Raw genomic sequence first — 13,573 nt, 5'->3', positions numbered from 1 at the left:
GATACCAAGTCATAGTTCAAGCTCTGCATTCTGAGGCAGCTGCAGGAACTGAGAACGTTCAGTGGCTTCCTCTTGATCTTCCTGGTTCTGAACGTTTCTTCCCGAACATTCCACTGTTATTTCAAACTCCTGCATGTTTTTAGAAGTGAAAGCGTCCCCTGTCTCATTGAGATGTGTCTTGAGCTGTCACATGGTTGGGGCTACGCGCCAGCCAAGTGTTCATTTGGCAGCCGTGTAGCCATCTGTGTCTGTGCGGTAGTGTTTGAGCAATTATTTGGGCAATGATTGCTTTCATCTATTTCAGTGAATATTTACCGATTTTAAAATATGGGAAATTAAATACGAAAGCCTTGATATCAATGGCAAGAAGCATGGACTTACTACAGATTGATACCAGTCGCCATGATGAAAGTGACCAGTCTTTATCCTTTGTTAGGTACTCATTGGACTTAAAGTGAATGATCAACAACGAAATACAAGTATAAAATCTTAAAACATATACAGATGTGGGAGATGTGTTGCTGGTGATGGTGCCACAGGATGAGGGTTAAGTTTGGATTGATAATTTTTGTGTTTTGTGCTCGGCATGGGGCAGCCCTTTAATATGTGACTTTCATGCATCAGACTTGATTACACGTTTTTAGGATTGCAATATATGCAAAGGTGCAGAGCTGTTTGCGGATGCTGATGAGCTGCCTTGGGAACTTGATCTAACACTGTATATCCAAACCTAGGTTTTTGTTTTGGCTTTTAAAGATTTGCTTGATTCCCTGGGATGCAGCAAGATATAATAGAAAAAAACAATGTGTTGGATTTAGACCAAGAATCATAATACCTAACATCTAAAAAGTGTTATGTGCCTGGTTCTGAGTGAATTGCTTTAATGGATTATTTTAATTTTTCAGGAACTCTGTGTCAACTATACTTTATAGAGGAGTGGTTAAGAATGTGAACCTTGACTCACATTCATAGGCTGCACGGTTCATATCCATGCTCTGCTTCTTACATAATTAGGCAGTTAATTTTGACCTTTGCCTCACACGGTTTTTCATATGAAAATGAGGATAATAATAGTTCTCACGTCATGGGGTTTTGAATATTGGGTGAGAGAACACATGTAAAGAGCTTCAACTATGCTTGCCTGGCACATGGTAAAATTCTCAATAAATCCTGGCTGTTAATACCACTGTATAACCTCAGGCAAGTTACTTCCTCTCTGAGCTCTTATTTTCTCATACTGGAAATGGAGTTAATAATACCTACCTCAGAGTTATTGTGAAGATCCAATGGGATTAGTTACTTATAGTGCTTTGTGGATGTTGTGGCACACAGGAGCTGTTTCATCCAACATGGTGTTCTGAATCTCATGTTGTGCTTTGTGTTCATTCAGTGAATCTTTATTGAGCAGGTACTTGTTATATGCTGGGGTATAGTGGTCAAAAAGAGAGTCCAGGTCCTTGCCCTCAGGAGTTTGCATTTCACTGGGAGGTGGAGAGAGAGGCAGCAGAAATACTTTATGATGATCGTTTGAGATTGCGACCAAAGCTATGAATGATACAATAGTGGGTCACTGCGGGTAGGGAGTGGGGAAGCACTTGGGGCTGGGGGGTAGGGGAGGCTCAAGGGAAGATGTGAACAGTGAGAGGAGTCAGCTGTTTAAACAGCAAGGACACAAACACTTGAGGCTGAGGGGCCTAAGCGTTCCAGACCTGCACATCGAAAGAACTTGGGAGGCTCACGGAGCAAACTGGAGGTCATTGTGGCTAAAGCTCCTTGACTGAGGGACAGGTGTGAGACCAAATCATGTAGGACCCTTTGGCCGTGGTTTGGATTTTGAATTTTATTACAAAGTGCAGTGGGATGCTGTTGAAAGGTTTTCAGCAGGTGAGTTAGAAGTCAACTATATATTTTGAATGGGAATTTCATGCCTTTCCTAACCGTGGGCGCTGGTGTCTTATTTCTCTAGCTGGTGACTTACATACAGAGTCCCATCCTAGTCTTTGATTAGAGATGCTCTACTTATCCCTAAAACTTAAATTCTTTTCCATCATTCGCTTCCCTTGACTGTCCTACATGGTATCAAGGGAGGGAGGAAACACACATTTTTAGAGTACATACCTACTGTGTCAAGATCCTCTTGGCTTTCAGGCTTACTTCATATTGTTATTTATGCCACCTTGTGAGGCAGGTGGCCCCAGATTTAACCAGTGAGGAAACAGGCTCCAGATAGTAAGTGATTAACCTAAATTTTAATGCCTAGTGGTGGAGTCAGGTTTTGCAACCAGCTTTGTTTTTCCTACTCCCTGACCCTCCAACCCCATGCATTTTTCTCTCTGTGTCAGGTTGCTCTGTCATCATGGTGATAGGGGTATGTAAGACTAAGCATAATCAAATTAAAGATGTTTTCTCATCTTCACTGTGGATAGTCATAGGGTTTGCAAAAGAATATATGACATTGCTTCACAGTGCCCTATTCATCTTATTCATTTGAACATTTTTAGAGTGGTTCTTCTAACAGTGTGGTGATGATGTTGTTTTTGTGATTGTGTCCATTCAGGCCTGGAATATAGAGATATTCTCCACCTTGGGCCACACTGAGTTAGTTAACAGCAGGGAAATTTACTGTCTTCCTATAAAATTCCTTGGCCCATCTGATCTTCAGCTTTCATTAGTACTAAGAGTGTAAGTTAAAATAATTCTATTCCATTCGATATGATTTTAATAATTTAGTTTTCATGAAAAATAAGAAATGAGTTTGGCCAGTTTGCAGCAATCAAGAAAAATGTTGCCATTTAACTTGTCATCAGTCTACATAATTCTTTTCGAGAGTGAGAGTTTTTATTTTGGTATAAAATTTCCCAGGAGTCTAAAGTAGGAAAATAATAATGGTTATATTTCTTGAAAATGAAGGAAGATTTTTAAATGGTCTAGAGTTAATTGAATCTATCTAGTTAAATTACATTGACCCCTTTTCAATATTACTCTTTCCATAAAGCATTGGTAAAATGGCTAACAAAGTAGTCTTTTATCATTTCTAAAATTTTTCTAGTTTGTTGCTCACTTAATGACATCTGTTAATGATGGATTTCTATGCTTATAGTGATTTGGGTTTTAGAAAGTCATATCCTCTATTTCTAAAGAATGTGTAAGTATTTGAATAAAGATTTTCATATTTTTGGTAACTTTATTCAAATTACAAAAACACATATTCTTGTGAAAAAATTAGAAACTAGGAACAAGCAAAATTAAAAATCACCCATAATTTATGTTTTCCAGGCTTTTCTATGTACATATGTGCCCAGACTACCTGGATTTGAATTTCAGTTTATTGTATGACCTTGGGAAAGTTATCTGTCTTTTCTGTGCCTCAGTTTCTTCTTCTGTAAAATGAGTGCCTATTTCATAGGGTATTGTGAGGATTAAATGAGTTAATAAGTGTGAAGTGCTGAGAATATTGCCTGGCCCCCAGGTGAGAATCACACATGTGGGTTTTTTTCTTTTTTAACTTTATAATGGAAAACTTCAAACATATATAAACATAGAATAGTATTATGAACTCCAGTGTACCCATCTATTATCAACATTTAGATGTTCTTGTTTTACTTATCATTTCTTCTTTTTTTTTTTTTTCCCTGGAGGGACACTGGTATACTTCAGTTTGTGCCATATTAATATTTGCTAAGAAGTAAATTATTTTAGAGAACCAGTGCGCAAAATTTGAGTCATTTTTTAGGGGAGGAAATACAAATCAAATACCTATAAAACACATTCTGTGGTGTTTTAGTAAATTTTAGTTAACTGAATGGCATTAAAAGTAATATGATGAATACAGAGATTTTAGCTATTCAGATTAGACTTTTTTTTTTTTTTTAGATTAGACATTTTTTGGTCAGTAAGGTCTTCAGAATGATTGGGCATCAGTTTTATTATAAATATACAGTAAAGATTATTTTGTATCAACATATAAAATACTTATTTAAAAATGTACTGAGCAATTTGAGAAATTATTCTTTTGGTGGAGCAAAAATATTTAAAAATTATAACATTAGAAAAAGTAATCTCATAAAGGAGCTAATTTGAGGACTTCTTTGAAGACTTAGATTGGATACTGTAAAAATTCTAGAGATAAATCAGTCTTTAGATTTTAAAAATCACTATTTTTCATCTGCATTCCCTTGTATATTTAACATATAAATACATACACATAAAAGACACTTTAGAAAAGGTAATCCAAGAATAATTGAAGAAAATATTGTAACAAATCAGACATTATTGAAGTTGGTGGTTTTGTTTCTTACTTTCATGCTTGGTTCTCCTGGACAGTAATAAGCTCTAACTTGGTATTTCCTGCCTTTGATCTTATTTTAGACTCCCATTTCAAAATCTATGAGTAAGTAACATGTGATGTAACTGAGAAGAAACTAAATTGTAAAGGCAAGAATATGATAGTAATTTGATGTATTTTAGTAAATTGCAACCAGTGAGATAATCAGAACTTATAGTCACCTAAGTTTGCTCAGCACTTGAATTACAGATCTTAAAATTCCTGGGACGTGATGCAGGAATGTGGAGTGTGCTGGTCATGCCTCATGTTACTGATAGTCCAGAGGAACACTGGATTGGGAGTCAAGAAACCTCCCTTCTCATGTGAACTGCTAGGATGAGTACCTTTTTGTTGAGTTGCTTAACCCCTCTGACATTGTTTCTCCAGTGACAAAAGTACAGAAGGGAGATGCTCTCAGGTCCAATATATTATTAAGGAAGTACTAGCTGCTGCAACAAACAGACCCCAAAATGCAATGGTTCAAACAAAGTAGAAGGTTTTTTTTTTTTTGGAGTTTCAGGTTTGCAATTCTGCTCTAAGCTATCATTTAGGGCTCCTTCCATCTTGTTTCTCCAACCGTGTCCTAGAGGCATTGTCTTGATGCACATGATTGAATCTGAGTTGTTGCCAAGACCTGGTTTCTGTTGGGAATAGAGTGGAGGAAGCAGGTTGTAGCCTGGAATTGGCACATCATGTCTGCTCAGATTCCACTGGGGAGAACTTGATCACATACACAGTCTCTGTAGCCATACTTGAGGCTACGAAATGTAATACGGCTGGTCAGGCTACAGTTTTATTAATATAGAAGAAAAGCACAGATATTGAAGGATAGTTAGCAGTCTGCCACGTCTATGCCATTCCTGCTTTCTCTGATTGACCAAGTGGTTCTGTCATACCCGTAGGTTGACCTCTACCTCGTCTTGATTTTGCAATTAGTGCCGAAAATAAAAGTATTTCCTACTCTCAGCTTAATTTAATGATGACTTAGTGAATATAATGATTAAAAATCACTATTTTCTTACACTCGCTCTTTAGTATTAAAAACTTCCCATTGCAATTTTCCCATGACATTTCCATTTTTATGAATCATGTCGTTAGGAGGACTCCAATTGTCCTGTTAATTTGAGAGTGCAGGAGCCAGCTGGATTTTGAAGCTTTTGAAGGAAGAGCTGAGGTTAAGCTCGAGTTTCTAGCAGTTTTCGGGATATAATAAAGGGTGATGAAACAGATTCCAGCTGCCAGATACTAGAGAGGCTGTGGGACTCTTAGGGACTGAGAAGAGGTAGGTGAGAAGCTAAGCAGGTAGGAGAACAAGGAAGATATAAATATTGGGTGATTGAAAAGTTTTTTTCTTTTTTTCTTTAAGGGGCAGAGTGAAACAACTAGGAGAGTCTGGAATATACCCCTGAGCCACAGTCTTGATAAACTTATAAGATCAGGTCAAATTTATTGATGGTGCACATCAGCTTTTCTATAAGCCATTAAAAAAAGTAATAAATTGTCAAAATATGTGTTAAAAATCCTCAGTCTGATGGTTCCATAGCTTAACTTGTGGGTGGAAGAAGCTAAGTAAATGCATAACTGATAATTGGAAGAGTTGATAAAGTGTTAGAAAGAAAAAAGTCCTAGTTGTGTCTCTGAAACAGGGTCCTGTTAATGTGAAGGAAGTTTACTTTTTATCAGTCTGATGATGACTTTGCTTTTGTAGACTAGCTTCCAGAATGTACTCTCTGTAGCCCTGACTTCCACCTGCATTGCTGCCCTGAGTCCTTCCTATATAGAAATTTGGTAGTCACGAGTGCTCAGAGTCAAGTCTTTCTCTGTGACCGTTGGACACCGGCCCCCGCAAACTACCCTGCATAATCCCTCTGCTAGGTTCCCATAGCACTTGTGAATATAATTACAGTTGACCCTAGAACAACATAGACTTGAACTGCACGGGTCCACTTATACATGGATTTTTTTCAATAAATACTTTATTACAGTATTACACGATCAGTGGTAGGTTGAATCAGTGGATGAGAAACCGTGACAGTGGAAGGCTGATCATAACGTTGTGTGCAGATTTTCACTTGTGTGGGGGTCAGCGTTAGATAGATTTTTAACCCCTGTGTTGTTTGAGGGTCCACTATAGATAGATTCTTATCTTGTTTTTCAGATTGTATCCTTCATTTGAAGTTTGACACTAAATACTTTTGTGTGATCTATGGCTGTATATTATGGTATCCTAGGGAAACTATTGAGAAAGTTGAAAACCTAAGGTGCTTTATCTATCTGCTGCTCCTTTATTACTTCTAGAGTGCAATTGATTTATTTTTGGGGAAGTGTTCTTTTGAGGCTGAAACACCTTGGCAGATAAGATGATAACTGCTTAAGTTAAACAAATGCTTTGATTCACTTGGAACTTAAAGACCTCATTAAAAATTCTCTTTCTGATTTAGATTCAGACAGACAAAAAAGGCACTATGACGGGTTGGAGATAAATCTTTTAAAATCAAATACTCTTTTTTGTAACGTGGTTTATGGAGCATATTGTGACTAGTTTCATTTGAGTAATGAATGTCAGGGTAAGAAGTAATACATAAATTGTTTTCTTAAATGTATAAAATGCCCAAGGGACGTTGAGATTAAAAATAAAGTAGGACACATGCTACACTGCCAATGCTAAAGCAAAATATGTACTCGTTTTGAAATTCCCTAAGAGAATATGATGTTTTGATACCTTGAAAGGTGAAGTGGTTGTGATTAACCTTGAAATATGTCTCCAGCAGGTGAAAGACACCTGCAGTTTGTAGCTCAAGGATAGCAAATCAAGGATGATATCAAATTATATTGCAGCTTTGGTAGTGGTTTTGAGAATGCCTAAGGAAAGATAGTTACTATAGATTTTAAAAACTTACTTATTCTCTAAAGTGTTGTACCAAAATTAGGACTGTCTTTTGTAAGCTTAGGTATTTGTCGTCTATACTTAGACAATTTTGATAAAAACAGTACTCTTTTACTCCATTGGCCCACCTCGTGGAGACGAAGTCCTCTTTCCGGATGGCTCAGCTTCTTCACTGCCATAATAAGCTATTAGCCTAACCAGCTGTTTGTCTGGTCCCCAGAGCATTTTGGAATTCCATCATTCAGGCCTGAATCAGAGTATAACCCCACATTTCTTCTATTTAACTCTCTCACTCTTGACATTTGCGTAAGTATATTCTGTGATAAGTTGATAACCCTCTGCTTCTCTGGATACTCTAAAGTTGACTTTCTATTGAGTTAGGTTAGATCATCAGAAAACTCTGTACTTGGACCCCATTAGCTGAGAGTTTTTTATTTTCTGAATTACATGTTATGTTATAACCACGGCTTTCTCCAGGATTTGTTTAAAAAAGAAGTAACATAAAATTCCGTTTTGCTTATGTTATTGAGATTATTGTTTATTATATCACTCTGTATCCCATATAGAAAGCCTAATGTGAGAAATTTCCTTCAGAGTTTAAGGGCATGAAAAAGTTTGTTTTCTATGATAAAGAGAACTTTTTCATCTTTTAGATAATAAGACATGTATAACTTATCTTATTTATGTATTTACCTGGGCTTGGATGCACAGGGGCAGATTTGAATGTCAACTGTAGCAAGTTTTGTCAACAAATTTTAGAAATTAATTAAAGAAATAGTCATTATGTAAACCAGGAGTCAGTAAACTACAGCCCACCTGCCCCTGTTTTTGTAAATAATGTTTTATTGGAGCACAGCCCTGGTCATTTGTTTATGTATTGTCTGTGGCTGCTTTCCTGCTACAGTGGCAAATCTGAGTGGTTGCTATCTGACCCTTTACAGAAAAATATGAACAATCCTAATGTAAATAGTCACATGGTAGTATGGGTCAGACCAAATGCAATAGCACTGAAGAAATATAAAGCAAGGCGATTGCTCTAAGATGTGGCTGCTTGGGAAAGGCTTAACAGAGAAGACACGCTATGAAATGAATTTCATCTTTAAATAGTAGGAACATACAGAAGAGGACATTTTATATGGGAGACAACAGCATAAATAAAATCCCTTAGGAATGAGCAGATTTTTGAGCACATGGGACTATTCTGAAAATGGTTTTAACCAGATTGGAATTAGACAACAGTGAAAAGTTGAACGTGTGAGACTGCTGTTGGAGACTTAAAACCTGGGAATCAGAATTTGCATTTAATCTGACAGGCTATTGAAAACCCACTATGAATTCTTTACAGGGAAATGATATGATGGAAATAGCATTTTAGGACAGTTAATCTGACAGCAGCGTACGGGATGAACTCAAGCATGGAGAACCCCAAGATTAAGCAGTTACTGAAGGAAGCCTAGCATGAGGAACGAAGTTGATGAGTAGAGAAATGGAGAGGAAAGGTAGACTCTGAGTTGCTGGAAAGAACAAAGCTGACTTTGTGACTGACTGGATTTAGAGAATGTTGGTGAAGAAAATTGTGAGAGGAGAATTGAGAGAAGATGCGCTGAAATGGAAACAGTTTTTATGAGAGAAAATATGTGTTTTGTTTTTAACCTCTCCAATTTCTGGTGTTTTAGAGCCTTATGAGAGAGAGTAGGGAAGTGTTTGGAGCTAGGGATGAGAAGAAGCCTCCAGGAGAGTTTTCATGAAAGAAGCACAAGGCAAAAAGGCTTGGGAGCACCTTCAGGAAAATGGTGCATGAGAAGCAGAGTGGACAGAGGAATTGGAGGAGCCAGTAGAGCAGTGTTTGCCAAGGTGTATCCCAGGGAAGGCTGGTTATGTAGACTGTTAAAAGGTATTTTTAGAAAAAAGGTGGGCCATGACCAGATAAGTTTGGTAAACTCTGGGTTAAGCAAAGTTAATCAAACTTCTTGCTTTAGAACGTCTCAGATTCTTTAATAATACACACCATTATTTGTATCACCAACTAAGATCTGTCTCTCAATTATAGATTCATCTATCCAACTTTCTCCCTGACATTGCCACTTGGATATGCATTAAGCATCTAAAACTTACCTGTCCAGTGGAATTCCTAGTCTTCCCTCACAAAACCTATTTCCCTATCTCAGTTGATGGCAACTCCATCTTTTCCTTTTAGTAAAAAAATGCCATGGTAAGTAATATATACATGGTTTTGTTTAATGTGTAAAATGCCCAAAGGAATTAAAATTAAGAATGAAGTTGCTCAGATCAAAAACTTTGACGTCATCGTTGACCCTTTCTTTCTCCTATACTCTCATCTAATCCATTAGCAACCACATTGGCTCTGCCTTTGAAGATATCCAGAATCTGACCCCTCCTTGCCTCAGTGATTCTATTAAAATCTTACCACTTTTTTTTTTTTTTTTTTTCCTGTAGTAGTTAACAGCTTCACTCAGGATAAATACATCTGTCCTTCCAGTGGCCTACAAGGCCCTCTGTGGTCTGGCTTCTCACTGACTCTGATTTACCATTCTCTTCCTCCTTCACTCTGTCCCTGACTCATCTTTTTCCTCTTTCTGGGATGGGTCTTAAGCAGGTTATTAGCTTAGGGCTTTTGCACTCACTGTTTCCTGTGCCTTTGACACTCCTTTCCCAGATTTGTGTGGCTAACTCCCAAATGTCACCCTCTAAGGTGACCACCATATTTAAATAGGAAGTGTGTCCACCCCTCATTTCTCATCCTCCCCCCCTTTATTCTGTTGGCTTTACTTTTTAAAAACATTTTTTTCTTCCAGTTTTATTGAGGTACAGTTGACATTTAGCACTGTATAAGTTTAAGGCATAGTGATTTGACTTACATACATAATCAAATGATGACCACAATAAGTTTAGTGAACACCCATTGTTTCATATGGATACAAAATTAAAGAAGTGGAAGAGAAATATGTTTTCCTTGTGATGAGAAGTCTTAGGATTTACTCCCTTAACATTGATATATAGCATCCAGCAGTGTTCATTACCTTTATCATGTTGTACGCGATAACCCCAGTACTTGTTTATCTTATAACTGGAAGTTTGTACGTTTTGACTGCCTTCATCCAGAGCCCCCCACCCGCGCCTCTGGTTCCAGTCGCAAAATAAATGAGTCACAGGTATGAAATGTGTAGTGTGGGGAATATGTCAATAATTATGTAATAAATTTGTATGGTGATGGTAACTAGACTTATCGTGATCATTTTGAAATGTTTAGAAGTATCAAATCATTATGTTGTATAACAGGAACTAACATAGCGTTGTAGGTCAATTGTACTTCAAAAACAAACTCATAGAAAAAGAGATCAGATTTATTTTTTTCCATTGTATCACCTTCTAACATATTTCATGTATTATTTGGTTTTTTATTTACTCTGAATCTTCAAGATGGCAATATATGTCCCTACAAAATTCTTTTTTCCTCTCGAGGAGATCTCTATCTTGGGTTTCCCAGGCACACACTTTGGGAAATCCTGTTGTGATGTCTTATGGAACAAAAGAGAAGAACATTTCAAAAAAGGTGAGATTAATACAACGGGGAAGTTGAAGAAATTTTGACCTGCTTAAAAGCTAATGAGTAAATTAGGCAGGGGACATGGTTGGCAGTCTTAGAACATGTTGCTTCAATGCTATGAAATGTCCAATTCAAGGGACTTTGCCGTAGCAAAGTTCAGATGTTGAGGAAGAAAGGTAGTATAAATTATTTATTCAGGGAGTTTGGCTTTGGAAGAAAGGGAGGAGAATAGTGAGAAAGAGCTGCAGGTTCAACACAAGAAGCTTCAGGAAAGCTTGGTTTTGTTGCCTGTTATTTTTATAAGGTGACTTAGAGAACAGTACTGACATAAACTTTTTTTTTAAGTTATACTGTAATAAATAGGTGGCCTAAAGCATCCTATTTTTTAGAGTGGTGTAATTTGCTGGGTTCAGTGCTGCATGGGAATTGGATAAATTGGGATCCTTGGGAAATCTTCTTATTAGTTCTGTGCCTCCACTTTGCCACCTGCCCTTCTCCATGATCTTGTTGTTGTTGTTGTACTTGAGAGCCCAGTAGGAGTGAGAGGTGTGATGTAAATATTAAAAGTTGGTGCTAATTGCTTGCTTGTTCCTCTTTTAGAAGACACGGGATCTGTTCTGATGTGTGAGTTTCTAGGTCATTTCTATACTTCCTGAAAAAGCTCACCAGTGCTTCACACTTGTCACTAACAGTTGGATTCATGATTAAACGGAAGCTTGTACCAGAGTGAGGCATAATTTAAACAATTTTGTGAAAGTTTTGATTCTTTCTCCCTCAGAAGTTTTGATCCACAGAAGAATTAATTTCTATTTCAAACGTGTGGTTTAACTTTTAAAATCCTGTTATTTAGGCTTGAACTTTTGGATTTTTTTGTTTGTTTCTGTGGAGTGAATTCATCTGTTTCAGGATTTGCTCTAATGGAAAAAACTAAGAGCTGTTGGGCATTTTTAGTTTACTTATCAGTCATGGCATTTGAGGGCTGAAGTGGTTAGCAGGGAAGGGTATGCCAAGGGATTGCTCTGCAGAGCCCTGTGCTTTATGTCCATTGTTGTCTTTGGAATGAATTACTTTCATGTTATTTGACAAATAGTTGGTTTGAACTCCTTTTCCGGACTCACAAATATTCTTTTGTTTTGGTTACAGAATCTGCTTACGTACATGTGAGAGAAGTAAAAATGTCAGATGATATCAGGAAAAGGTTTGAATTTCCAAATTCTCTTATCCAATCACAGGTAATTTTATTTGTTTGTTTATGCTTCATGGTAACAAACAAACATTTTTGGTGGATTGTTAATTGAATTTTATATTTTTAACATTAAATATTTTTATTCTTCTATGTACTGAAATATATATTAATAAACAACTTTTACATCAGTTAATTTGAAAATTTATGTTTGACATAGGAAAGTAAATATTGAAATTGACCAATCTCTGCTTTCATTTATGTCATACTTTTCTTCTTAGAGATAAAAACCTTGATTAACCCTTGAATATATACTTTTTTGGTCTATAATTAATTATTGGGAACAGAATTAAATGGTTATACATCTACAGAGTATGAAAGATTAATATTGAAAAAGGTATATTCTACCGCAGTACAACATTAAGAATAAAGATTTTTATAATAATGACATTCAGTAGGTAAAATATCCTGGGTTAAAAAATTGGATCTACATGCTAGCTCAGGTAGAAGATTGTGATAATTTATTTTAGAAGAGCTTTTCAGTTATTAGGGTTAAAACAGAACTGATTTTCTGGTTAGCCTTCAGATAACTAGAAGCATTCCTGTTAATCAAGGTACCATAATAGCTACCGTCTTTTCTTGTGAGAGTAAAGCTAAGGGGCCAGCAGAAGCCTGCCTGAAGACTTACCAACGTACAGCGTCTTGGATACTTTCAACAGTTACCTTCGGAGATGCCTGCTGTGGGAATTGACTTAGCTGGGTAGTGGGGAACCCTTCCATGAGGAGTAGAACACTCCTTATGCAAGATTCCCTTCTACCTGACTGGGTTGGAGTCATATCCTGTGCAGCAAAGGCGCTTACCATGAGGAAGAAGATGAATGCTTGGAGGATGCTGTCCGCAGTTTTTATTTTTCTGTACTTGGAGTCCCTTTATTAGCATAGATAAATCAAGAAATGCCTATTTGTGTTGCTGTTACAATTAAGTGAAAAGTGTATTGTCTAGTGTACGATATCTATTTAAACTATTCTGTTACGGAAAACTTAAGTAGCAATATAGGCTGATTTATACTTGGATTTTGTATTTTAAAATCAATTTAGGCTATATTCTCTGATTTGTTAGAGAGAGAAATTGGAAGGTAAATTAGAGAAATTGAATTTGGTGGGCAGTGGGGGGATGTTTATCATTAAGCTTTTTTCTTTTAGTCCTTTTTCTAAATATGAACAGTAGCTTTTTTTTGTCCTTGTGTTTCATATTGGTTTTATTAGGTTCTTGCAATTGTGCCCTGTCCTCTGAATACTTCTTATTGTTCTTTTGTAACCACTGCTCAGTGTTAGCACCATATTTCATTGATTCACACACATTTTTTCACATTTTAACACCTGTGAAATTGGGTTGTATCTAGTAATTGATGGCAGCAGTCATTATACCGTTGGTATTGCCTGCACATTTATGAAGTTGGCCATGATTTTCTAAAAGTGTCTGAAAGAGCTCTTTCATTAATATAAAATCAAAAATTTAAATTATAAGAAGCATTGTATAACAGATTAGTTGGCAGAGTTTTTTTCTTTCTTGGTGGTACATAAAATAATGGTGCATCTTGCAGTTGATGG

General features: G+C 36.7%; 1 protein-coding gene across 6 annotated transcripts in view; it reads left to right on the top strand.

The window, feature by feature from the left end:
* Window positions 1–13,573, top strand: part of FOCAD (focadhesin) — a 311,339-nt gene that overhangs the window by 14,906 nt on the left and 282,860 nt on the right. For 2 of the 6 annotated variants that reach the window (XM_057547662.1, XM_007176811.2), the window contains exons 1-2: window positions 10,636–10,785; window positions 11,923–12,011. In XM_057547662.1, coding sequence (XP_057403645.1) covers window positions 10,653–10,785; window positions 11,923–12,011 — 222 coding nt within the window. In that variant the 5' untranslated portion in view covers window positions 10,636–10,652. Of the gene's footprint in view, window positions 1–10,635; window positions 10,786–11,920; window positions 12,012–13,573 lie in introns of those variants that run through there. The other 4 variants (XM_007176810.2, XM_057547663.1, XM_007176813.2 and 1 more) reach the window with 3 other exon arrangements.

Source organism: Balaenoptera acutorostrata, chromosome 6, assembly GCF_949987535.1.
Source record: "Balaenoptera acutorostrata chromosome 6, mBalAcu1.1, whole genome shotgun sequence".
Taxonomy (NCBI): Eukaryota; Metazoa; Chordata; class Mammalia; order Artiodactyla; family Balaenopteridae; genus Balaenoptera; species Balaenoptera acutorostrata.
This window is presented reverse-complemented; position numbering and strand designations above follow the sequence as displayed.